Source organism: Rattus rattus, chromosome 13, assembly GCF_011064425.1.
Source record: "Rattus rattus isolate New Zealand chromosome 13, Rrattus_CSIRO_v1, whole genome shotgun sequence".
NCBI classification, from domain to species: Eukaryota; Metazoa; Chordata; class Mammalia; order Rodentia; family Muridae; genus Rattus; species Rattus rattus.
The window spans coordinates 40,193,007-40,217,674 of NC_046166.1; the positions used below are offsets into that span (position 1 = coordinate 40,193,007).

The following is a 24,668-nucleotide window of genomic DNA, read 5'->3' on the forward strand; positions in this document are numbered from 1 at the left end:
TAAAGAACAAATTGTCTCAATTCCATATACCCAGAACATGCCACACTTCCATCTATGCAGTTAAATAAATACCTAATTCTAAAAGCCAGAGATGTTCTCAGAAGGGAGCACCACAGGCTGATGTCTCTATGATAGCAAATGCAGAACTCCTAATAAAATCCCAGAAAACAAAAGCTAATGCCATATTTTTTTAAAACACATTTCTGTTTTCTATATTGAAATAATATATTTCTATATTCTGTTTCTAAATTGAATATGGAAAGACGTTTTAATATTGAACTTTTTATTTGCATACCTTCTTAACAGATTTCAGAGAGAAACTATCAAGCAACTTGATAGGTATATGTAAATACTGATAAAACTCAGTAGACATTAATATTTAAAACTTTCATGACACTCCTAACCTAATGAAAAATAACAGAGACCAGATGTAATACCAAATGAAACAACCAAAATCATCTGTAAAATCAGCCGAGCTTGGTAGCCCAGGCCTTTATCCAGCACTTCAGAGGCAGAGGGAAATGGGTCTCTGATTTGGAGGCAGCCTGGTCTACATATTAGCTCCAGGCCAGCCTGGGCTATAGGGTGAGGCCCTGTCTCAGAAAACAAACAAAACAACAGAATAACAACAACCCAAGTAAACTGTGTTAGTCCCTGTTCCGTTGCAGAGAGGGGACATTTCAGGACTTAGTCCATTATCGCCAAGACATGGCGCATGGCAACAAGCAGGCCATCGCTGGAAAGGAGCCGAGGGATGTACCCTGATCCACAGGCAGAGACTGCCCTAGCATGGACCTCTGAAACTTCTAAACACTGCCCAGCAGCAACAGCCTCCAACAAGGCCACACCTCCTAGTCCTTCCAGTCTTTTCAAACAGACATATGAGTCTGTGGGGGCCGCTCACCACCACACAGACAGACACCGGCACTGTGTTAACAGCTGCAGTCAGCACCCTAAGAAAAGCAAGACAACCGAACAGAAAGAAAGCTGTAATTATTGGCAGGTGATTATTGGTAGCACAGATGCCTACATTTAAAAAAAAAAATCTGAGTGGGAAAAATTGCCATGTTCTTACAGGTGTTAGCAAGATGTGCAAACACAGAGTGGAACCCGCTCTACCCTCATGTGAGTCACATTGCATAGCTAGGCCGTCATAACAGAGGGCACCTCAAAGGAGGAGGAGCACGTTTGGTCTCATAGCCTCGGAGGGTTCAGGCAGTGGCTGCATGGTCCCTGAACACGCAGAGGATGCTGGGTGGAGGTGGGGGTGGGTGGGTCTCTTCTCAAGTCAGAAGGAAGCAGAGAGCTAGAGGTCAGGGCCAACGTCTGACCTTTCAGGCACCCTCCATAGACACAGTCCCTCCACGCAGGCTGCACAACCTTAAATTCCAGCATGTGAGCTCTGGTGAAAGCTTTGTATTTAACCCTTAAAATGTTTTATGTGCCAGCCAGAAAGAACTGTAAAACTTAAGTATTGACATTCGTAACATTATCGATGAATAGTATCAGGTAGGAAATTTGGTATGCATTGTAGGTAAAATTACAAACTTTACAGTGCCTACCACACTCAAATAAAACAGGTTCAAGATGCCTTTCTCTAAAGGGTAATTTAGTGAATATGGTTAGCTTCGAGGCCATCCTGAGTCACCCTTCGAAGCAGCCAAAAGGGTTGTCAGGAAGGGGTTGTCAGGAAGGGGTTGTAAGGAAGGGGTTGTCAGGAAGGGGTTGTAAAGAAGGGGTTGTCAGGAAGGGGTTGTAAGGAAGGGGTTGTCAGGAAGGGGTTGTAAATAAGGGGTTGTAAGGAAGGGGTTTGTCAGGAAGGGGTTGTAAGAAGGGGTTGTCAGGAAGGGGTTGTCAGGAAGGGGTGACAGATGGCTCAGGTTAGCAGTGCTCCCTGCTCAGCAAGAGGACCGGAGTTCTGATCCCAGCACCCAGGCAGGCTGCTTACAACTGCCTGCAGCAAAGCTGGGGTGGGGCAAATCCTGCCACTCACATGCACATACCCACCCACAGACATAGTTTAAAAATAAAATAATAAAAAATGTAAGTGCATGACTATGGCAGTATTCCAGCAAAACTTCACTTGAAAAATAGATGATAGACCATAATTTATCAGTCACTAATACAGAAGAATTACTAGGACACAAGTGACTGTCTCCCTAAAACGTCCCATCCAGTCTATTTCCAAGCTAAATGCCTATTTACTTTTTTATAGATGTTGAAGAAAAAGAAGGGAGGGGATTCACCCTGCAGAAGTTAGGACTTACTAAAGTAATCACGAGTAGTTCAACAGTGCGGAAGTCGGAAGAGGCAGGAGACTGGTATTAAGTCGGTGGTTCTCAGCCTTCCAAATACTGTGACACTTAACAGCCCTCATGCTGCTACTTTATAACTGTAATTTTACTACTGTTTTGATTCATAATGTAAATATCTGTGTTTTCTCAAGGATCTTAGGTGACCCCTATGAAAGGTTTATCCAACATCCAAAGGGGTCGTGACCCACAGGTTGAGACTCGCTCTATTAAACAGAGCCCAGGAAAGGACGCACATGTGTAGAGCACTCCTGAGCAGGGCAGGAGACATGTCAGTCAGAGGACAATGAAGAGTGGAAATGCACTGGGGATGTGGCTGAATGGTAGAGCATTTTATGTTGTCCATGTGGGCCTGGGTTTAATTCCCCGCACCAGAAAATGGATTTGCCACACAGAGCACAGGTGCATTCTGTCTCTGCTCAGCCTGTGCTGTTTGAATAAGAATGGCTCACTAAGGGAGTTCTGTGTCAGGGTGTGGCGCTGTTGTGCAGGGTCAGGAGGTGTGGCCTTGTTGGAGGCGGGGTGTCTCTGGGGATGAGCTTTGAGGGTTGGTTTGAGAAGGGTTTGTGGACAGTTCTGTAGGTGCTTCTGTTCTTACCCCCGGCTCCAGCATAGTGCCTGCCTGCCACCGTGCTCCCTGCTGTGATGGTCATGGACTGAGCCTCTGAAACTGTAAGCCAGCCCCAGGTACATGCCTTACCTAATAACAGCTGTATCGGTCATGGCAATGCAACAGCGACTAAGACAGCATGTAAAAATAAACTCCAGGTGGAGGTGGACTGAAACGTGGAGAAGGAAAGTTGGAACTGTACACTGTTGGTCGTGGGTCTGCCATGGCTGTTCGCCCTCCCTCACTGGAGCTGAGGCAGCGTAGGCTGACTATTGAGTCTTGAAGGCGCAGTGGATGCCTGTGGACTTCTCCAAGAGGCGCTATTTGAAAGGATGGTGCAAACTGATTGTGTACGCCTGGTGCCTAGAGTGGGAGGCTCCTTCCAAGCCCAAGGTCAGGCATTATCTATCCCACAAAGCAGTCAGAGGAGCTCTGACAGATATAGCTAGTATCTCTGTTACAGAACAGGATGAAGGCCCCTTCTGAACTTTAAGAGTCACAATTCACTATTTTCTGATGCTTAAACGTTGTGTTTCACTCTTATTCTGTGGGGTTTCTTCTGTTGTTGGATTGTTCAAGATTTATCAAGCATTAAGGTCTTCTCCTTCCACACCCATGATACCCTTGGATCTGTTCTGTAGTCTAGTCAGTGCTTGGAAAATGGAGGAAATTTAAAACCCAACAGCCAGTGAATTCAGAACCTTGGACAGTTGTTGCTGTAAAAATGCGTCTTGTAGTGCAAATGGTCACTCTTGGTGTCTTCAGCCTAGGTGTGGATTCCAGGGGCCTGGTGCAGACCCTGCTCCTTTGCTTTTTCCTTGTCATAGTGCCCTATGAGTCCCCTCTCCTTGGTGACCGTCTGTATAGGGTCCTTAAAGCTCACTAGCCCTTTGCAATCTACTTTCCATTCTGTTGCCACTCCGTCTGAGACTCAAGGAGTGAGTGCATCTCCATTTACTGGTGAGAGGAAGAGAGCAGCAGACTGATGAGAAACTGACGGGGGTGGAGGAGCTTGAGGGGAGACACACACGGACCATGGTGTGAGGACCCGTAGACCCTGTGCTCTGGGCTGCAGCAAGCTCCAGGAATATCAATCTGAATGCTCCTAACATCCTGGTGTAAAGCACTGTGCTGCCCTGGTCTCTCCATTCCCAGGAACTGTCCTGAAGTGTGGGCCTTCAGGTGCCTTGAGGGTGGCTCCCTTGCTAGCAGCTGGCTACCACTGTGCGCTGCATGTGCTTTGCTCACAGACAGATGCAGCACACAAGGTGAGGTCTTGTATATAATGCAGAATCTGATCCCGAGCTCAGAACTGCCTGGAAACCTTGGCGATCATTCCTTCCCAGTTTGAATGTAGCTCAAGGAGAGACTGGGGATGTAGAGTGCTGGCCTAGAGTGCCTGAGCCCAGGGCTCCATCTCCAGTGTTGCCTTCTGCAGGCCAGGCTCCCATCCTGAAACTGAAGGCCAGTCCCCCGTTCTGCAGTCTGAAGGGAGCATAGAGAATAGCTGGTTTCCTGGCAGAGGTAGCCTGAGCGGGACTCTGTTCTTCTAAGAAGCAGGAATCTTTCTTCCTCAGGTGTCTCTCTGTCAACATGCCAAAGGGCCTGGGTGCCAGGGGTGGTGGTGTTTTGTTTTAAAAATAAAAGGAAAAAGGAAAAACCCTTCAAGTGATATATGTATATGCTAGCACTTTTGAAAGTTAGGCTGACCTGGAAAAACGGCAAAGATACTAATATTGTTGTCTTGGTCTCTCATTGTGGGGGGAGCAGAAACTAAGCAAGTTCTGTAATGGTTATTGAGGAAGGGCAAGGCCGACCAGGACCTTGAGGAGACTCCATTTGAGGGGAAGGTGGCTGAAGCCCAATGAGCAGTCCCACTACAGTGACAACGGGAGTGTGTCTGTCACTTGGAGTGAAAAGAGCACTTTTTAATTTTTATACATATTACGCTCTCTACTCTTCTCTCTCGTTTTTTCTCTGTTTGTTAAACTTTGTCTGTCTTGTTCACAGCCCTGCCCTACCTTGTGTTTGACTGTAGCCTGCAGGAAATGTTGACAGGACCAAGTAAACAGGAGATAGGAGGCTGAGTGGCCAGTCGATGCCGAAGGACTTGGGTGGCCTGGCTCGTTTACACTCCAGACAAGCCTTTGAAGTCCTTACAAAGAAACTATGGCCCAGAGCTAGCAGGCCCCTTGCCCAGACTCTGAGCTAGGAAGTGAGCAAAGGGGAATTTGAAAGTAGACAGGACTGCCTCAATCTGCCGTCTTCACCACTAACTCTTCTTACTGAAGGCCATCAATATGGATTTGATGATTAGGTGACCAAATGAATGAGATGTGGAAGCTGTCATTAGTGAGCAATATTACTGGTCCATTTGTATAAAGTATATATATTTAATATATAATAGAAATATATACATATAGCAAAATATCTCCGTGTCACCAGCGGTAAGTGACACAGAGAATGGGTTTTAGTAAAGGATTAGTCGCAGTGAGAACTTGGTTCCAGAAGGGCCCTAGGGGAGGGCGGACACTGAGAAGGTTCCTGTGAGGTTCTTTGAGCTCTACACGTGTGATACTGCTTAGTAGCTGGTTGTACACCAGTGAGGCTTTTAACCTGGCTAACATGGGGGGACAGGCATGGAAGGCGGAAGGCGTTGGCAGGCGTCTTTGGTAAAGGTTACCGGCTCAGCCTCCTGGAGAGCCTGCTGGAGTTGAGGCCCGGCCTCCTGGAGAGCCTGCTGGAGTTGAGGCCCGGCCTCCTGGAGAGCCTGCTGGGGTTTGAGGGTTATGCTTTGTTGTTTGGGTTCGCTGTTGCTCTTTTGGTCTGGGTTTTTTGTTTTGTTTTGTTTTTGTTTGTTTGTTTTTGAGAGTTCTTAGGTTTTCCAGATGCAGAAATCGTAAACATGATTAAAATTAACTCACCCTGGATCAGGCGGCGCCTCTGCCCTCTGGCAGGAGCTGAGTGTGTGGGTGTTGTCCCTGCTGCCCAGCTGAAGACACCCTTGACTGCCCAGCTTGGCCTCCCAGCTTAGCCCTGTAGCCTTCAGGTTTCAATTTGTTTTTCCTTTGCCAGGCTGAGCAGACAAAAGAGGAGCAGAAGCAGGACTTGAGCGCAGAGAGGTTGATGAGACAGGTCTCCAAGGATGTGTGCCGGCTGCGGGAGCAGAGCCAGAAGGAGCCTCGGCAGGTGCAGTCCTTCAGGTAGATGTCTGCACAGGGGCAGCTACGTGGTGTCCCTCATGTGCTCCATCCTGAGGCCATGCCCACTGGGAGGTGCTAGACATAATAGAGTCTGTCTTCTCAGGGACTCAGAAACACCTCCCACCCCATTATCACGAGTGCGTCTCATTGAGAAAGCTTGTCCCAGGACCTGGAAAGGTACACAGACACTGCAGACCTTTGAGGGCTTTGCTCACTCGTTTTCTGGACATTCCTTGGGTATCCTTGTCTCTCCCCACACACACCTTGCTCCCTACAGTACAGCAAGAGAACGTGTGCTTCCTGCTCTACAGAGGGCTCCAGTGGGAGAAGACAGAGTCCGCAGCCACCACAGTGCCATGTGGAGCCCTCACAGGCTAAGCAGGGATTCCGAGAGCATTTAGGAAGAATCTTAGTCTGTGGGGCCTGGTGTGCAGGTGCCAGGTCAACTTAAAGGAAGGCGTCATTGGAGGACATGGCGGACAGAGTCCACCAGGTCTCCAGGCACAGGCTGTGGTGGCCGTGTGTGGCAGAGCTGCAGGACTCAGACCCCCACTCTGGGAGCTGAGGTAGCCAGGCCTCTGAGTAGGGACCCTGTGAGCAGATATTCAGGGCACAGTGGGGAACAAGACGGAGGTGGAGAGCAGAGGAGAGGAGACAAGTAACAGTGGGGACTTCCTGCATCCTGCCTGGATTGACCGTCCTGAGAGACAGCATGGCACCTCCAGCCAGTGGACAGTCAGAAACCAAGCCCTAAAGCAGGGTTAAAGTGGGAAGTTATCACGGAGATGCAGTGTGGTGATCCCCACAGAACAAGGGGTGCTCAGGAGGGTCAGAGGGTGAGGTCCTAGAACGGAGGACTGGCAAGGACAGACTGTTGGGCCCTGAAACATAACAGAAAAGAGAACTAACATGTCCACAGATTGTGCCTCATAGGCCTAAGAGATCATGTCAGATGATCATATCAGATAGGAGGGTCATAGGAAAAGGGTCGCCTTCCTCTGACTTAGGTTTTTATAGAGAGGTCCTTAGAAAGCTACTAAGCTTAGGCCAGCAAGATGGTTCCGTGCACAAAGGTGCACAACCAAGCCTGATGGCCTGAATTCAGTACCTGGAGCCCACCCGCTAGAAAGAGAAAACTAATTCCCATAGGCTGTGCTCTGACCTCCACACATGCACTGCTCACCTGTACATACAAACACACTCTCACACACACGCACATGCACATGTGTGTGCACACACAAAAATAAATGTAAAAGGAAATATAAAAAGGGCTTTCAGGTTGTGGAGGAAATCAGAAGAAAGTCTATGTGGAAGCAGGAAAGGGGGACTCGGGAAGGGGGAGATCTTTGAAGGTGAGATCCGCTGAAGAGGGACGGGCGTGGGTGTGAGCTCTCAGCAGCTTCAGCGCAGGCGCAGGAGGCGGAGGTGTGGAAGGTCCTCGTAAGGGAAAGGGCTATGCCTTCCCTGCCCACTGAGCTGGACAGCCACTGTGGCACTTGCAGGAGGTGCTGCTTCTCGGTGCTTTAGCATGGAGTGGTGGCAGGGCTCCTTCCTGCTCAGGATGCTTCCAAGAAGCAATGTTGTCAGCTGTGGAAAATCTTACAACTTCCCATTGTTAAAACACAAAAGAATACAGAAGCACTCCCATTCCCAGTAAGAAACATACCTGTCCTGGGGTGGTGGCACACGCCTCTTATCGCAGCAGCATTAAAGTAGGACTGGCAGATCTCTCTTTAAAAAACAAAGAAACCAACCCATTGGTATCACAAGGCAAGTGGTGAGGCTTGGTGAATGCGGTAAGGCCCACCATCACATGGGGGCTGTGTGACATCTGTGACAGCCACACTTGCTCTGTGATGCCTGGGCCAATGAGAGATCAAGGGGTGGCCGCAGGCGGGGCACAGGCCCAGCCCTACACAGCCTCTTGTGTCCCTGGGTGTCAAGTTGCCAAGGTGAGGCCAGCCAACAAGGATTCTGTGACTCTAAGGTAGGCACTGCTGCTGACCATGAAGTTAAATCCTTGCAGGTGTCAGCAGGGCTTGTGGCTGCCCAGACTTCATGACCACACTCTTCACCGTTTCTAACATACTAGCTCATCCTTTAAGGAACGGAACCAGTGGTGAAGGACGCTGTGTCACAAAGCAACTCTGTCCAGTGCCCTGCTTCCACTCAGCCTTCCCTCTCCTTACTCCTCAGTATAATCAACCGAGCTCCTGGTTTTCTCCATTGGACCATTGCTAGTGTGTTAGGGGGTGTACACATGCGTACACACACACACACACACACACACACACACACACACACACACACACACACCATAAATAAATAAATGTAATGAATAAATTCAGAAAGAAGGAGGAGAGCAGTTGAGGAGAACGTGGGCACGCCTCTCCCATCACAGATGAGCATGTCTGCTTAGTGTGAGTTAGTTTTCAAGTTCCTGTCAGCATGGATTCTATAAGGTCTCTGGGAACTTCAGTTCAGGATTTTGGCCCTTTTGAATCTTATACCCTGGCTAAGAAATACGAGATCATAGCTGTACTGACTACTGGTTTCGTGTGTCCACAAGCTGGAGTTATCACAGAGAAGGGAGCCTCCCTTGAGGAAATGCCTCCATGAGACCCAGCTGTAAGGCATTTTCTCAATTAGTGATCAAGGAGGGAGGACCCAGCCCACTGTGGGTGGTGCCATCCCTGGTTGGTGTTGGTCCTGGGTTCTGTAAGAGAGCAGGCTGAGCAAGCCAGGGGAAGCAAGCCAGTAAGAAACATCCCTCCATGGCCTCTGCATCAGCTCCTGCCTCCTGCCCTGTGTGAGTTCCAGTCCTGACTTCCTTTGGTGATGAACAGCAATGTGGAAGTGTAAGCTGAAGACTCACCCTGGCGAGATGGTTCAGAGGGAAGGGGCCTTTGTGACCTCACCTGATTATCTGAGTCCATTGCCCAGGGTGCGCCTGAAGGAAGGGGAAGACAGACTCCCACAAGGGACTGCCCTCCACACCAACACCATATCGTGTGCACCCCACACATACACTAAATACAAAACAGCTGTAAAAAGAAAGTTGATTAAAACAAAGACTCTCGTGATTTCAAGTGTAGAGTCTGGGGTTGTAGCCTTGGACGTCTTAGAATTTCCAGCGTCATATTAAAGTGGTCGTCTCCCTCTCCCTTTAGGGAGAAGATTGCCTACTTCACACGAGCAAAGATCAGCATCCCGTCCCTGCCGGCTGATGACGTGTGACCCTGTGACTGAACACCGCTTCTCAGCTGCTTACTTCCAAGGGACGGTCAAAGACTGACTATTCCCTTTTTTGTTGTTTTTTATTTTTTTTGTTGGGGTTGGGGCTTGTGTTTCCTGTAACATAACTGTCAACCCTTGAAGAGCTTCCATTCACATCCGTTTCATCAGGTTAATTTGTAAATTACTTTGAATGTAACTCTTACGTGCTTTGAGAAGAAAAAAAATCAAATCACCTAACAAAAATGGGGTCATCTGGTCCACAGTGTCGTACAGTCTGTGTTAGCACTGGGCTTCACTGTAGCTGGAACACAGGTAGCAGGTGCCCAGTGTCTGCCCGCTGAGCCGACTGGGCCGGCAGCTGTCCGGCAGCCCCTGAAGCTTTCGCCACAGCGTACCCTGAACTAGAGAGCCACTCACTCCATCGACTCACTCCATCGAAGTGCACTCAAGCGAGCTTCTGTCTGAGGCTGAGGGCGGGCATATGAGAAGCAGGGGTGAGCTCCCGCTGTAGAGAGCTGCAGTCGGGGCAGGGGGAGGGGCAGCTTTCAAAAACACTGAGGAAACTCAGCCAATCCATCACAGGCTGAATCTGCCCGGCTTCATGTCAGTGTCTGGCCTGCCAGGGAGATCGTGGTGGCCCTGGCCTCTGACAGTGCAGGCAGTGCAGAGGGGACAGCATTGAGGAGAGCTGAGGACAGGGCGCATCGTGATGAGATCAGACTTGCCAGAGTTTGTCATCGGGTTCGTACACTCACTAGAAGTTATTTTGTAGCTGTTGTCCTCAGGGGATTCTGTCAGCAATGCAGAAACAAAGAGTGTGGCTGAGGGCACTTGTAGTCAGTGTGGATCATTTAAAAAATATATATATTCTGGGTGGACACACAAGCTTGACATAGGAATTGGTCAAAGTGCTGTGTTCTCCTGGCTGGGTTTAACTTCCCAGACCCCGGGCACTTGTTTAAAAAAACAAAAACAACAAAACTCAGTATAGTTTAGCCAGCATAAACATGTTAAAATAAATACTTTTTTAGGTAATTTAATTACTCATTCCATCATACTGGAAGAAGCCGTGTTTTGGTGAGCCATCTTATATAGCAAGCTAAATTATTTTTATTTTTTTAATGCAAAATAATTTTTATAGGAATTAATAGAAGAAAGGCAAGAAAAAATTCTGTTTAAAAAAAGCTATGTTCTGCTGGAATCCCCACTGGTAAGGATTTTTATCTTCTGGAATCGATGTATATTTTAGAAAGTTCATTTTTATCAGAATCAGAGTTCGTTAGGATTTCAGCTATCAAGTTACTGCACCTAACACACAGTCATTTCCCTCTAAATGTTCCACAGCTTAGAGGATGTAACTGGACAGGACCCCACTGGGAACAAAAAGAAGCCTGGTGGGGGCCTGAGGGCAGACTCCTGTGCTGACCACTTTGCCGTGTAGGCGAACGGAGGAAGGGGCGTGCCGTCCTTCCTGGTCAAGCTTAAGTTGAGCACAGAGGTTGACTTAATACAGCTCTAGATGAAGGTCAGCTGTCTTCAGCGTCGTAGTTTGACCCATGAAAATGTTCATAGAACTTTGTGTAGTTGTACCGTACGATTTTATTTTTCTTCATTTATTTATTTACGGTCTTATTTATGTTCTGTTTAATATATAGTTTGGTTCTGGCCATCTTAAATGTCGGACTTACAAGAGGCTATATTGGAGTATTTACAACTCTATGATCTTCATCAAATTTATCACTAACTTTTTGTAATACAAAAAGTTTCAGATGAGTATTAAAGAATAAACTGTGTCTCAGGCTGGTAGTTCAGAGTTGTGACTGAGGGACTTTGGTTTTATTTTATAAAACATGCTCATTTCTAACATGAGAGAAGCTATTCATTCTGATAGAATCTTTCCCACACTCTAAAAGTCGGCAGTAGTGTTGTGTACTTACAGGCAGCTTTTTGTAGGTCTGTCACATTTGTATTGACCCAAATGATTAAAGGAAAAAACATTTTACTAACTTGATCACAAAACCATATGGACAAATAAAAATTTTAATATTATTAAAAATATTTTAAACTTAGAATTTATTCTGCACAGGGTAAAAAAAGAGTTTAATATTTAGCTCTCAAGTTTGGATTATCAGTATATTACAATTTTGTATATCAGACTCAAGTGTTACAGGTACAGAAAGAATATTAACTTGCCAAATGAACGAAGTTTAGCTGAGTCTCTGTAGCATACAAAGTAAATACATTTAAACTTTCTTTGCCGTGTATTTATGTTGTATTAAATATGAGAAGCTCAGGACTGAACTAAATATTTAATCAGGTTAAATTCTGAATATGTTTCTGTTTTCCTTTGTCCTGTTTGTAAAAGTGTGCAAATACATCACCCGGATTAACTCCCACTGCTGCACTTGCCCTGTGTCTGTGGATGGAAAACACTCAGTGATTTCTTTTTTCTAAAACAGAATACGTGTTTCCTGACACTGCATTTTAATGTTGCTTATTGTTCAGCTAATTTCCCTGATTGGCACAAATACAAGAATCTACTCGAACCATGTCCCAAGCAAATATAAAATGTTCCATGAAGAATTCCTCAAGCCAGAAATTTGTCCTGAATAATTCCTGTTTACACTATATGCATAAACAACATGGGGTATTTCCGTTAGGACTGGTGGTACGGGGTCCCCTGTTAAAGTACCCAAGCTGACAGTGTGCTCCGAGTCAGCCAACCCAGCAGGCACTGTGGCCACCTCTGCCACCGAGCCAAGGCAGGCAGGACATTCCACTGTGCAGCACAGGGCACAGAAACAGGAGGGCTTTTATGTGACAGAAATCTGCCTCTGAGATTGCCCTGCTCTGCTTGGAGGCGTGGATAAATGTGTCTGATGTAGAAAGGTCTCTGAAAAAAGAGGAGTCCCCTCTCTCACCTCCGAGTCTGTAAGGATTTTTTTTGACTGCCGTCAGCTGTCACATATTTTAAACAAATCTCCACGGAGACCTTAGTTCCTAAGTTTCCTTAGACACCGGGAGTACATGATCTGCAGTCACATCTGTTTTCCAAATGATTGCTCTCGATACAGAAGTGCTCAGATAATGCTTTATTTACTGGTGCCCTGTGTCTGCCCAGTAGCGACAGACTCCATCCATAGGTCCTGACTCACTTGGCCTCCGAATAGGAAGTAGAAGCTCTTTACCCGGTTGTAGAGAGAACTTGTATTTGAAGAGGATGATAGCCACAGGAGGGAAGTATGCATTTCAGAGAAATCAAAAGCACAGTGAGTAGCGGTGATTATAGCAGGAGAGCCTACCAAGTCCAGCTGAGTGAGATCAGAGATGCCACTGATCCCTCGGGCTTAGATTTCTGGGTTGGCTTGTTTCAGCTCCAGATGCTGCTGGTGGTCTCCTAGTCCCGCCACTGCATAGTGGCCCGAGGCTGGAGGAGCCGGCCTCCAGCAGGCTGCACAGTGAAGCACACATCCTCCAAGCACCAGGCAGAAACCAGCAAACCAGCCCAGGAACAGGGCCTCCCCGAACTCCCACCTGGGCACAATCTCAGGCACAGTCTCATCCCAGAACTCCCGCACGGTCATGTGGGCCACCCAGGAGACAGGAACCAGGACCATCACACCAGAGGTCCAGAGCAGGGTCCCTCCCAGGATGAGCAGTCGCCTCTTCAGACCCTTCCGGGTCTCTCCGAGCCTCAGACAGTCCAGGCCACAGCCAGAGGCCAGCAAGCCCAGCAGCCCCAGCCCATTGGACAGGGACATCAGGATCCTGGAGATCTGCAGTTCGGCTGGCAAGGCCAGGAAGGAGTCAAAGTCCTTGCATTGCCTCCCGACTTCCTCCTGGATGACGCAGGATTTCCAGAGCCCCATGGTCCAGTTTTCCATCTCGTTCAGCTCCAGGTTGAGGTTCTTCCAGTGTGGCAAGTAGTTTGTGAGGCAGGATAAAGCCCATCCCAGCAGGGAGAGCAGGAGCGCAGCCGACTGAGTTGCCGTTCGGAAGACTAAGCCCATTAGAACGTTCTGTGCGCCTGAGCCAGCCCAACTCCTGCCCCACGCTTGCTGTGAAAATGTGACACTTCTCACTTGAGGAGCTCAGACATAGTTTTGCATTGTGTGTATAGGAGGACGCTTGCCAGATCTACTATTGTTTGAGTCCATGTTGAAAAGGTTTCAGAAGCGGACAGGGAAACGCCGCTGTGAACCAGTCATGCTAAGGAGTGGCCCGGGCCGTGTTTGTGTCCCGTGGGCTCGGTTTTGTGCAGAGCACTTTGTCAGTGAGCCTCTCGGGTCAGGCAGTGCTAATCCTCTCTTTGTGAAGGTTTACCTGACTTTCACGTTCCCAGCGTTCCTAACAAGTCAGAGAATTAAGTCTGAATGTAAGAAATGTTTAATTGAAGGTCTGGGTTCAACTCCTCCTGCTTTGTGCTAATTACACCTGTCAGATTTTCATCAGTTAAATAGCTCTCACATTTCAGCGTGTGTGTGTTATGATAATACTGGGTGTTACCATCATTGGGGAAAAAGAGGTTCAGAGAGAAGTATTTCTTAACCAAATAAATCAATCTTATCAGAAATCCCACTAGACTTGAATCGGGCCTGTTTGGAGAAGTCTTTGGCCACGTTTGCTACAGAGCACGGGAAACAATGCTGAACAAGGACAGGTCTCCCTGCTCTCCACGCCTTTGTTAAGCTCACTCACGTGCATTAGCTTAGAAGCAGTTGCCCCGCCTTGTGTATTTGGGGGAATTTTTTGCTTTTTGCTTCTTTACTGAAATAGGCTTTCTAGACTGCTCACCACTCCGGCGAGATACAGTCCACGTCTGTCCTTTTCAATTGGACACAGAAGTTTTCTTTCTGACAAACACACACGGACAGAATCTAGATAGGGAAACATTAAAATGCTTTTTTGCTTTTGTTTTCCCCTTTTTAAATTTGAAGCTTTTGAGGAAAGAGATGAGAGCAGAGTTAGCTCTTAGCAGAGGACCCTGGTGTTCTGGCGTCCATCCAGGTCAAAACCCCACGGGTCACCAGGCTCCTGGGAATATCTAAGCACAAACTGCTTTTGTTTAACGAGCAGACCCACAATGGAGATGACATTTGGGGACTGGCTTAGCCTGTGTCTCTTCTAATACTTAGGGGTGCAGGTTGTCAGTATTTTCTCTAGGAGTAGAAAGTAATTATCCTTCCCAGCCACAGACACCCACACAGCTTTCCCACAGAGTGAACTCTCACCACCAGACAACACACATATGGGCTTAAATAATCAAACCAATGACAGTTCTTTTTTCACACATAGCTATGTAATGTTTGTCATAATACATTCCTTATAGACTTCCCTTCATTCAGATTGGAAAAGAGAACCTCTAGTGTAGAAAAAACATTTAAAGCAGTTATTGAATGAGAAGAAAGTGTGAGGAGTACAATTTAGTTACATAACAACATAACAGAGACCTTTTTTGTAATCAGCTGATTGAGGACACAGCCCGGCCCTTCCGGTGGCTTACACTTTAGGCTGTGCAGTTCCATTTTCCAGGTATGAACCGTGGTCTCCTAGTCCTGCCACTGCATAGTGGCCCGAGGCTGGAGGAGCCGGCCTCCAGCAGGCTGCACAGTGAAGCACACATCCTCCAAGCACCAGGCAGAAACCAGCAAACCAGCCCAGGAACAGGGCCTCCCCGAACTCCCACCTGGGCACAATCTCAGGCACAGTCTCATCCCAGAACTCCCGCACGGTCATGTGGGCCACCCAGGAGACAGGAACCAGGACCATCACACCAGAAGTCCAGAGCAGGGTCCCTCCCAGGATGAGCAGTCGCCTCTTCAGACCCTTCCGGGTCTCTCCGAGCCTCAGACAGTCCAGGCCACAGCCAGAGGCCAGCAAGCCCAGCAGCCCCAGCCCATTGGACAGGGACATCAGGATCCTGGAGATCTGCAGTTCGGCTGGCAAGGCCAGGAAGGAGTCAAAGTCCTTGCATTGCCTCCCGACTTCCTCCTGGATGACGCAGGATTTCCAGAGCCCCATGGTCCAGTTTTCCATCTCGTTCAGCTCCAGGTTGAGGTTCTTCCAGTGTGGCAGATACGTGGTAGTAATGGCTAGAACCCATCCCAGCAATGACAGAGAAAGCGCGACCGATTGCATGGCAGTTCTGAAGATGGAAGCCATGGAGACGGCTGTTACAACTCGGCCACTCTATAGGGTGTGCTGTCCCTTGTGGTTGACAGTGCTGTAATGATCCTGAGCCTATGCTGCCCCGAGTATAAGCTTTGGTCATTAACTCTCTGGGCCACTCTGAAATACGTTTTTGTTCCTCTTGAATATAGTGTTTCATGTAAAGGGTGAAGGACTCTGCTAAAAACTATGAGTTAGGCTCTCTGATAAGGATTTGATCTGTTACCTTCCAATTGGCTTGGTAAAATTATATCCCCAATGCTTGACGAGTATAAGTCTGAAGATGAACAAAGAGGTCTCTATGACCCCTCACCCTAACGTACAACAGAAATCTTTGTGCTTCAATATGGATTAATTAGATTTTAAGTGGTGATAAAAAGGCCAGCTCTTTCTACAACAGGACCTCATTGTAATAGCTGCATCTGAGATTTCAGGGATGCAAAACAAGGCCTTTTAAAGAAAGGTAGACTGTTTCCCTATAATCTCTATTCTCAACATCCTTAACCTACACAAGAGCTCACCCCATGCTCCGAGTGTCACGGGGCCTCACTTGGGACTTGGCAGTTCCCTGCACTAATTAAAACGTAAAGGACCTGGGTTGATGCTCAGAGAAACTCTGAGGAAAGGGGCATTGTGGGAAACTCCAGCAATGTTTAGTCCATCCTCCTTAGAGACGCTGGGTAAAGCCTGATGTGTCTCAGGGAGCTGCTCATTGCCCAGAGCAAGGCTTTCCGCACCACTGCGTCTGAAAAGGCAGAGGAGATAGATGCAGGGGTGAAGGCGCCCGCCTGTCAGTCTCCAGGCAAAAGTCTGGTATGCGAGTAATAGCCACGCTGGGGCTGACCTCCGAGGCCTCATCTTGTTGTCTTGGCTCAGGCCACACCTTGAGAACATACCTCAGGCAAGCATGACCCCTCAAGAACACTGGGCCTCCCAGGCCAGGACAAAAGGCCGCATGCTCCAGATTCCCAATGCTGTTCCATCTCTGGCAGGGCCCAGCCCCCCCGCTCTGAGCACCCACACCTTCAGAGCATCTGGGATCCTTCAGGGGAGCACCTACCCTGGATGAGTGCAGCTCAGTGAAGGAGAAGCGCCATGCTTCATGGTGCACAAGACAGGACAAGTTCAGGACCAGAGAAGATCATTCATGACACCGATACCCTAAAGACCAGTGTATCCCAGGAAGCCTAAGTAGTTTTAGGGGGTGGTGTTTGTTTTATGCCCTCAGCTTATATTCCCAAGACTGTCAGACTAAAGGTGCAGCTCAGTGACAGAGCCCTTGACTACTGTGCAGAAGGCCCTGGGTTCTATCCCCAGCACTTCGAAAGGTTTGCCAACACACGAATGCTTTTTTCTTCTTCAGTGCAAGGCTCAGTTCCTGCTCAAACCTACACTAGGCAAGCACTCTATTGTTCCACTCTCCCCACAACTAGTTTCCTTCCTTCAGAATCCCATTGGCTAGATTGATGTCCCCAGTGTAACAAAGTAACACAGTGCGTGTACACAGAGACAAATGGTCCAGAAAGGGTTGGCACTGGGCCTGGGGCCTGTCACCGAGAGACAGATAAGATGGGGCTCAAGCTTTCTCTACAGAGGCTGGCAGGACAATGAAGGTCCAAACAGCAACCACTAATGAGGAAAACACTGACAATCACAACAGTCCTCTTTCAGCTGGGCTGAGGCGGTGCACACACTTATTGCCAGCACTTGGGAGGCAGAGACGGGCGGATCTCTGAATTTGAAGCAAGCGTGATCTATAGGGCTGATCTGAGTCATGTGAGCAAGAACAGTGGTGCAGTCTCACCCTGCCCTGTGGGGTCCTTGTGTGAGAGTGGGAAGAGCATTGGCAAACAACGAAATCAGAAATAACTGAACACCGCACACATGCACAGCCATGTAAACAAATAGTTTTTAATTTCTTTAAATTTATTTTTATCTTATTTTTATACATACGAGTGGTTTGCCTGCACATATGTCTGTGCCCCATATGTGTGAAGACAGAAGAGGGTGTTGGATCCTTTAGAACTGGAGTTATAGGTAGTTGTGAGCCACCATGAGGGTGCTGGGAACCTGGGTCCTTTAGAAGAGCAGACATCAAACACTGAACCATCTCTCCAGGCAGAGGGAGAGGGAGGGAGAGAGAGAGGAGAGAGAGAGAGAGAGAGAGAGAGAGAGAGAGAGGGCTCCCACCTCTAGAATATGGAGGAAGGGCACACTGAGCCAAAGGACAAATATTTCTCCCCAGTGGCTACTCCTTATGTATTCATCCTTTCTCAGGGAGAAAGACAAAGACAGACATAGGCACAGAGATGGAGAAATGGAACTCACAAGGTCAGCATCCACTGGAGAAGAACCATGAGATCCATTCCAGCTAAGCAGGGCCTGTCACGGTTTTAACAGTAAGCATCACATGCCAGGAGAAAACCCTTGGCCCAGGACAAGAACAGATAGACGCTGTAACAAACCATCCCAGTACAGCGCTCCTTAGGACAAGCAGCCATCTCTGAGAATTTCATGGTTTGCCATTTGAGTGATCCTTGAAAACACGGTTCGAATCGGCTCAGGGCTGGGTCAGCTCAGCTGAGGGAAGGCTGCGGACCCATCTCCAGAGCCCAGGACTCCCGTGGGAATGGAAATACCTGCAGCCATTGTTGGAAAGGAAATCTATCGCCAAAAGTAAATTTCAGGAAACTGTTTTGACACTGTTGGCCAGATCTGCATTCTGGGAGACTCGTGTTAGCATTGTGTAGGGAAGATGGCTTCTCTTTGGTTTCCTGTCTTTAAAGCTCATGACTGGGTTTGTGGTGATGAAACTGCAGATCTTGGCAGGTTTGCCACACTCACTGCCACTGCCAGCCGGTGCCAGTCCCCCGGACACCTCACTGCCACTGCCAGCTGGTGCCAGTCCCCCAGACACCTCACTGCCACTGCCAGCTGGTGCCAGTCCCCTAGACACCTGGCCTGCCCCTCCTGGTTCACCCTTCAATGTAAGATCCTCAGGTTCATACCTGTGAGCATAGGGTGCCTGCTGTGTTTCAGATGAGACCAGCCCAAAATATTTAAACATTCACATGGAAGCAGTGCTAAGGAAGGAACATTTGTCACAGGAAAGGGAGGCAAAGGGACTGAAAGAGGCCAGGCATGGTGATACACACCTTTAATCCCAAAGTTTGTGGGCCAATGTGGACTGATCTCAGTGAGTTCGAGGTCAGCCTGGCCTAGGTAGTGAATTCCAGGCCAGTCAAGGCTACGTAGTTATTTCTCAATAGAAATAACAAAAGTTGAAGAACTATGTTGCTTGGGGCTGACAGAGGTAGGTGTGTTAAAGTTATTTTACGATAAGGAAATCCGGGGGACAAGTTTAGGAGGGAAGGAACAGCATTTGGGTGGAACAGCCTGTAATCCCAGTACCACTAAGGAGGAAGCAGGGGGATTCTGAGTTTGAGACCAATCTGGGTTCACATAGTAAGTGCCTGTCAATAGAATAAAAAGGGGTCAGGGGTTGTTTTGACTTAGTTCTGATCTCTTACCCATGGCCATGGGGCCGGCAGTGAAGCAGTGTCTCATAGTGAGAGCAGTTGGAACACAGAAGAGCACGGGAACCCTGAGGTTGTGAGGCTGGAGCTGGTGGTGGAGTGTTTAACACCAAGTGCTGGGATTTCAGCGGAAAGATAACTAAGAACCCGGAAGAACCTGGAAAGGCCATCAGTAAATGTGTGGTGTGGTCACAGCTGCATTTTGTAACTAACTGATGTTCCTAGGGTCCTTTGTACCACCTGAGACCCAACCACAACCAAACTGTCTACAGACAAACAGTGACCGGACTGATGCTCACAGTGTCTGGGGGACTTGGGCAGGGCCCCCTCTGTATCCCCACTCCTACAGCTGACAACAGAGGACACTGAGCACTGCAGGGACAGGGGTGCAGGAAAAGCGGAAGCACAGAGCAACAGGACAAGGGCACAAGATGGCATCGGAGAGCTATAGATCCTAAGGTCAGAGGAATGACACAACCTCCTGTTGTCAGAATAATCCTTTTTCAAAAATCCCTCCACAGTTGGTGAGATTTCTCAGCAGGGAAAACCCTTATCAACCTGAGGTCAGTCAGAACCCATGTGGTCAAAGGAGAGAACTGACTCCTCGGATTCCACATACATATGCCCACATGATAGATGATAGATAATTGATAGATAAATAGATAATTAATAGATGATAGATAGATGATTGATTGATAGATAATAGATGGATAATAGATTGATAATAGATGGATGGCAGATGATAGATAATTAATAGATGGATGATAGGTAAATAGATGATAGATAATAAATAGATGGATGATAGATATGATTGCTATAGATAGATACATGATAGATGATGACAGATAAATAGATGATAGATAGATATAATTGACATGGATAGATAGATAGATAGACAGACAGACAGACAGAGATGATAGATCAGTAGGCAAATGGACAGTACAATAAAAAGTAATTAAATAAAAACAATTCCTCAAGCACTAGAGATCCAAGCATATCATTCCATAGTGTGTGCTCCAGCTCTGGGCCAGGTTACAGACCAACTGTTAGGCACAAGGTAAAGGTCTGTCATGGTTGGAGACCTGGCAGGAAGGATGCCCACAGAGAAGCCAGCCTCACGAAAGGTCATTTCACGCCTCTCTGGCCAGCACCTTGGGTGTGTACTCACCACGGGGTCTGCCCTTTCTCCCTGTCACTTTGACATGTCAGAAAAGACAAAGAGATTCTTCCTGCCAAACACAACTCCATTTGATTAAAGAAAGCCTGTAGTTCCAGAGACTGAAGCAGGAGAAACACTTGAGCCCAGACATACCAGGTCAGCCTGGACAGCCAGGAACACTCTGTCTCCAAAAGAAAAAGAAAAACAATTTTAATATATGTTCTTATCCTAGTAACTAGGAACTCTCAGCTCACTCATAAGCCAAGGCTCCTGGTGCCCCATACTCTACAGTGCTATGCCTTGTGCTTTATATGTACACATCAAAATGTCTGCACTGTGAACGGATTTGATGGATTCTTCTAGCATGAGAACAAAATGTCAACACCATGGATGCTGTGCCCAATGCCAATGGCCTTCCCTTACTGATGACACATCAGCTGTCCCTACTCATCTGGTGATACCAGCTGCAGAGGGGTAGGAAAACCACTGAGGCCTGGTGGGCTGCAAACAAAATCATCCTATTCCAGGATTGGCCGGCATGGACCAATGGTCTGTGCTAGACCATTGTTCCTCCTAAGGAAACCACCCAAAGAGCTTATTCCAAGTGAGAGCTGGTGGGCTAAGAACCCTGGGTGATGGGAATCACCTGAGGTCTAGGGAAAAGAGTAGAAAGTTCAGGACCACCACAATGTTCATAGGGTCCTGATGGGATTTTTAGAGATTTTTCTGCAAAGAACACATAGGAGTCTCTTAAGGTGAAAAAGACATCTGTAAAAGAAAAAAAAAAAGATAATCTTTCGGGGTGAATTCCCTTCTTCCAATCATCATCACAGGCGGCAATTATGAAAGCGTCTTTTGTGTGCACAGAGGCCTCTAGTAGCAGCCATCTCAGTAGTCAAGCAATGGCTGTGTTCCCGAAACGCTCCCGGAAGTCTGTGATGCTAGGAATTGAACCCAGGGACTCAGGCACGACATGTCCCTCGATGTATAGGAGATGAGGCTAAAGCACAGAGGACCAAGACTCTTATACTTGGCTCCAGAGGCATCTACAGATCTCTGGGGCACAAGAATGAACTCTCAGAACCCAAAGCTGACCTGGGATGTCCCTTATCTGTGCTAGACCATTGTTCCTCCTAAGGAAACCACCCAAAGAGCTTATTCCAAGTGAGAGCTGGTGGGCTATGAACCCTGGGTGATGGGAGCTGGGGAGGGTGACAGTGAGAACCTTGGGAGATAGTTTCTGCAAGCATCCACAGTGTGAGGTTTCCCATTATGATCCATCAGATGGCTCACTGGGAGCTAGGAACAAGGGCACAGCCACCATGCAAATGTCTTGTCACACAGAGACCATGGATGTAAGTAAGTCCCAGGCATACGGCATGATAAAATGAAGCAAAATAACTAAGTGATAAGAGGATGGTTATTTGTGAGTGTGTGTGCCTGTGTGTGAGTGTGTGTATGTGTGTATACATATATGAGTGTGTATGTGTGGGTGTGCATGTGTATATGTGTAAGTGTGTGTGTATGTGAGTGTGTGTTTGAGTGTGTGTGAATGTGTAAGTGTGTGAATGTGTTTGTATGTGAGTGTATGTATGTGTGTGAGTATGCGTGGGTGTGTATGAATGTGAGTGTGTATGTGTGTGAGTATGCACGAGTGTGTATAAGTGTGAGTGTGTATGCATGTGTGTATGTGTGTAAGTGTGTGTATGTGTGTGTGTGTGTATGTGTGTATATGTGTGAGTGTGTATATGTGTGAGTGTGTGTGTGAGTGTGTATATGTGTGAGTGTGTATATGTGTGAGTGTGTGTATGTGTGTGTATGTATGTAAGTGTGTGTATGTGTGTATATGTGAGTGTGTATATGTGTGAGTGTGTGTGTGTGTGTGAGTGTGTATGTGTGTGAGTGTGTGTATGTGTGTGTATGTATGTAAGTGTGTGTATGTGTGTGTGTGTGTGGTGTGTGAGTGTGTATATGTGTGGTGTGTGTGTGAGGGTGTGTGTGTGTGTGTGTGTGTGTGTGTAAGTAAACCTAAACTAAAGGGTATCATCAGTTCTCACGCTCAAGGACCCCTATCTCCTTTGAGACAGGGTCTCTTAGCCTGGAACCCACTAATTGGGCTAGCCAGGCTACGCAGTTGAGTTCGAGGCATCTCCCTGTCTCACATTCCCAGCACTGGGATAACCATTTTTACATGGGTTCTGGGGCTGAAACTCAGGTCTTATGTTTATGTAGCAAGAACTTTATTGGCTAAATCTGTTTAAGCCCAAGATGTAATAAGTTTTGAGAATTAATAATTGTAATTGTTTCTAATGTAACTTCTACGAGTATATATATATCAGTATTTAATGATGGCTGGTGTTCAACAACGATCTCCCAGTATCCCAAGACCCTCATCAGCTGATCAAGATGAGACAGACCCAAAGCATCCCTGTAACGGGCCCATATGCCCAAATAGGTATCACCGGGAAGCTAGGACAGGTTAGAAAACCTCTCCACGAATCTCAAACACACCAGACTTGGCCTTGGGGCACCATGGTCCTTAGGTTCACTGCCTGGAGCTGCAGTCTAGGATCCTTGGGACACAGCATCCAGCAGGTTCAGGGGCAAGCCAAGGGCAGAATTGGCTTGTGGGTCTCAGCCAGTGCTGGGGCAAAGGCAAGGTTGGCTGGCGAGACTGGCAGCTCCCAGCCAGGGACACATCCTACCTGATTTGTGCTGGTTCACTCTAGAGTTACCTGAAACAGAAGAGGTTCCGAGTAGCCTGCCTGTTCTGAACCTCCAAAATATCCCAGCTTGACTCAGAGATGGAGGAGACACACACACACACACACACACACACACAATTTAAAGTCATTTACCTCCTACTTGCATTGATTAGTTCAGTTTTATAGCCAGTCAATATATTCAGTGAGATAGATAGGTAGGTAGGTAGGTAGGTAGACAGACAGACAGACAGCAGACAGACAGGTAGGTAGGTAGATGATAGATAGGATGGATGGATAGATAGATAGATAGATAGATAGATAGATAGATAGATAGATAGATAGATAGATATGGCATATGTACATATATACAAGATGGAATATTTTTGACTTTAAAGATTAAAATCCCAGGGCAGACGAGATGGTTCAGTAAGTCAGAGGGCTTGCTGTTAAAGTATGAGGACCTGAGTTCAAACTTCCAACATCCAATAAAGTCCAGACATGGCTGCTTGAACCTGTAAGTGCACATTGGAGGTTATCGTATTTATTCCATGACACAAACACCATCATTCGCTCCTCTTGACAGATGAAGAATTGGAGATTTAAATAGGGTGATACCTGGCTTGGGCACATTATGACGAAGAGGCAAGTCCAGGCCTGTTTGTGTCCAGCCTTAATCTTTTACACCCTTGACCTTTGTCACAATAGCTTCTCCACTTTGTCTTAAAGCTTTGCTTGCTCTCGGCTGGCATTCATTGGCTAGGGCAAGTCCTTGGACCAGAGTCAGAGCTCCAAGTATGTCCTCCAGCAGTGGACACTGACATTACGAGAACCATCTGCTGGCTTTGTAGATGTAAAGTTAGAAACCACAGTGGAGAGAGGGCTTTAGCGGGGATTATAGGAATTGTCCTAACCTGAGGCACAGCCTCCACCCATTCCACAAACAGAAGTGAAAAGACCTCTCGCTCAGGATTACCTGGGTTCTTTACCTTGTAAATCCTTTCTAAATATTAATCGAGTTCTCTGGCTAAGCTAATTTCCAGTTAACTGAAGGGGAAATCATCCCAAACCAGGCTGGAGCAACATCTCTCATCGCAGTGGGTGTCTAGTGACTCAGGCCCCACACAGTACAGCAGCTCCCCTTCTGAGAAGCGGAGGCCTGAGAAGCTGAGGCCTGAGAAGCTGAGGCCTGAGAAGCTGAGGCCTGAGAAGCTGAGGCCTGAGAAGAAGCTGGCTGAAGTTCCGGTCAGGACTGAGCTGCGGCCTGGGAACTTAGGTTCCTGGGCTCTTCCACCAAGTGTGGGCTCAGCAGGAACCCACAGCCCCAGTTAAGCCCTGGCCATCACAGTATTTGTCCTTTTCCCCAGGTTAGAGACCAAATTCCACGCAAACATCAGCCTGTGCTGAATGTATGCCGGGAATGGGGGTGGAGGGCTGGAGGAGCGGGAGCACCTGCCCCTGGGCCACGCAATCCGGAACCAAGGTGAGGTCATGGTGGGGCCCGACCTGGAGCCACTGTAGAGAACCTGCAAGTCTTCCAGGTTTACACTGCTTTAGCACCAGCCTTGGGACCTTAGAGCAGCAAAGATTCTCCAGCCAGAGTCGAACGCTAAAGGCTTCAGGAAGCGAAAGGTTGATTCTGAATTTGCATCATTTCCCATGCCAAGGGGCATCCGGCCCCTAAATGTACATGAATCACGCACCTCCCAGGAGGGCCCACGGCAATATGGTGAGAGGGATG

General features: G+C 47.7%; 3 protein-coding genes across 3 annotated transcripts in view; 1 reads left to right on the top strand and 2 right to left on the bottom strand.

Moving 5' to 3' along the window:
• Wwc2 (WW and C2 domain containing 2) overlaps nt 1–11,953 on the top strand; it is a 160,599-nt gene extending 148,646 nt beyond the window's left edge. The window contains exons 22-23 of the mRNA XM_032918623.1: nt 5,998–6,125; nt 9,296–11,953. Coding sequence (XP_032774514.1) covers nt 5,998–6,125; nt 9,296–9,362 — 195 coding nt within the window. The 3' untranslated portion in view covers nt 9,363–11,953. The remainder of the gene's footprint in view (nt 1–5,997; nt 6,126–9,295) is intronic.
• Nucleotides 11,954–12,474: 521 nt separating this feature from the next.
• LOC116914397 (claudin-22) lies at nt 12,475–13,372 on the bottom strand. The gene has a single exon (XM_032918624.1). It carries the CDS (start codon nt 13,370–13,372, stop codon nt 12,710–12,712), a length of 663 nt encoding a protein of 220 aa, XP_032774515.1. The 3' UTR covers nt 12,475–12,709.
• A 1,489-nt stretch (nt 13,373–14,861) lies between these two features.
• On the bottom strand, nt 14,862–15,524 carry LOC116915003 (claudin-22-like). Its single transcript, XM_032919403.1, has one exon. The coding sequence runs from the start codon at nt 15,522–15,524 to the stop codon at nt 14,862–14,864; it is 663 nt and encodes a 220-aa protein (XP_032775294.1).
• Between the last annotated feature and the right edge of the window lie 9,144 nt (nt 15,525–24,668).

What these genes read in the sequence shown, in the direction of transcription:
- LOC116914397 (XM_032918624.1), bottom strand. Translation starts at nt 13,372, where the DNA reads ATGGGCTTAGTCTTCCGAACGGCAACTCAGTCGGCTGCGCTCCTGCTC.
- LOC116915003 (XM_032919403.1), bottom strand. Translation starts at nt 15,524, where the DNA reads ATGGCTTCCATCTTCAGAACTGCCATGCAATCGGTCGCGCTTTCTCTG.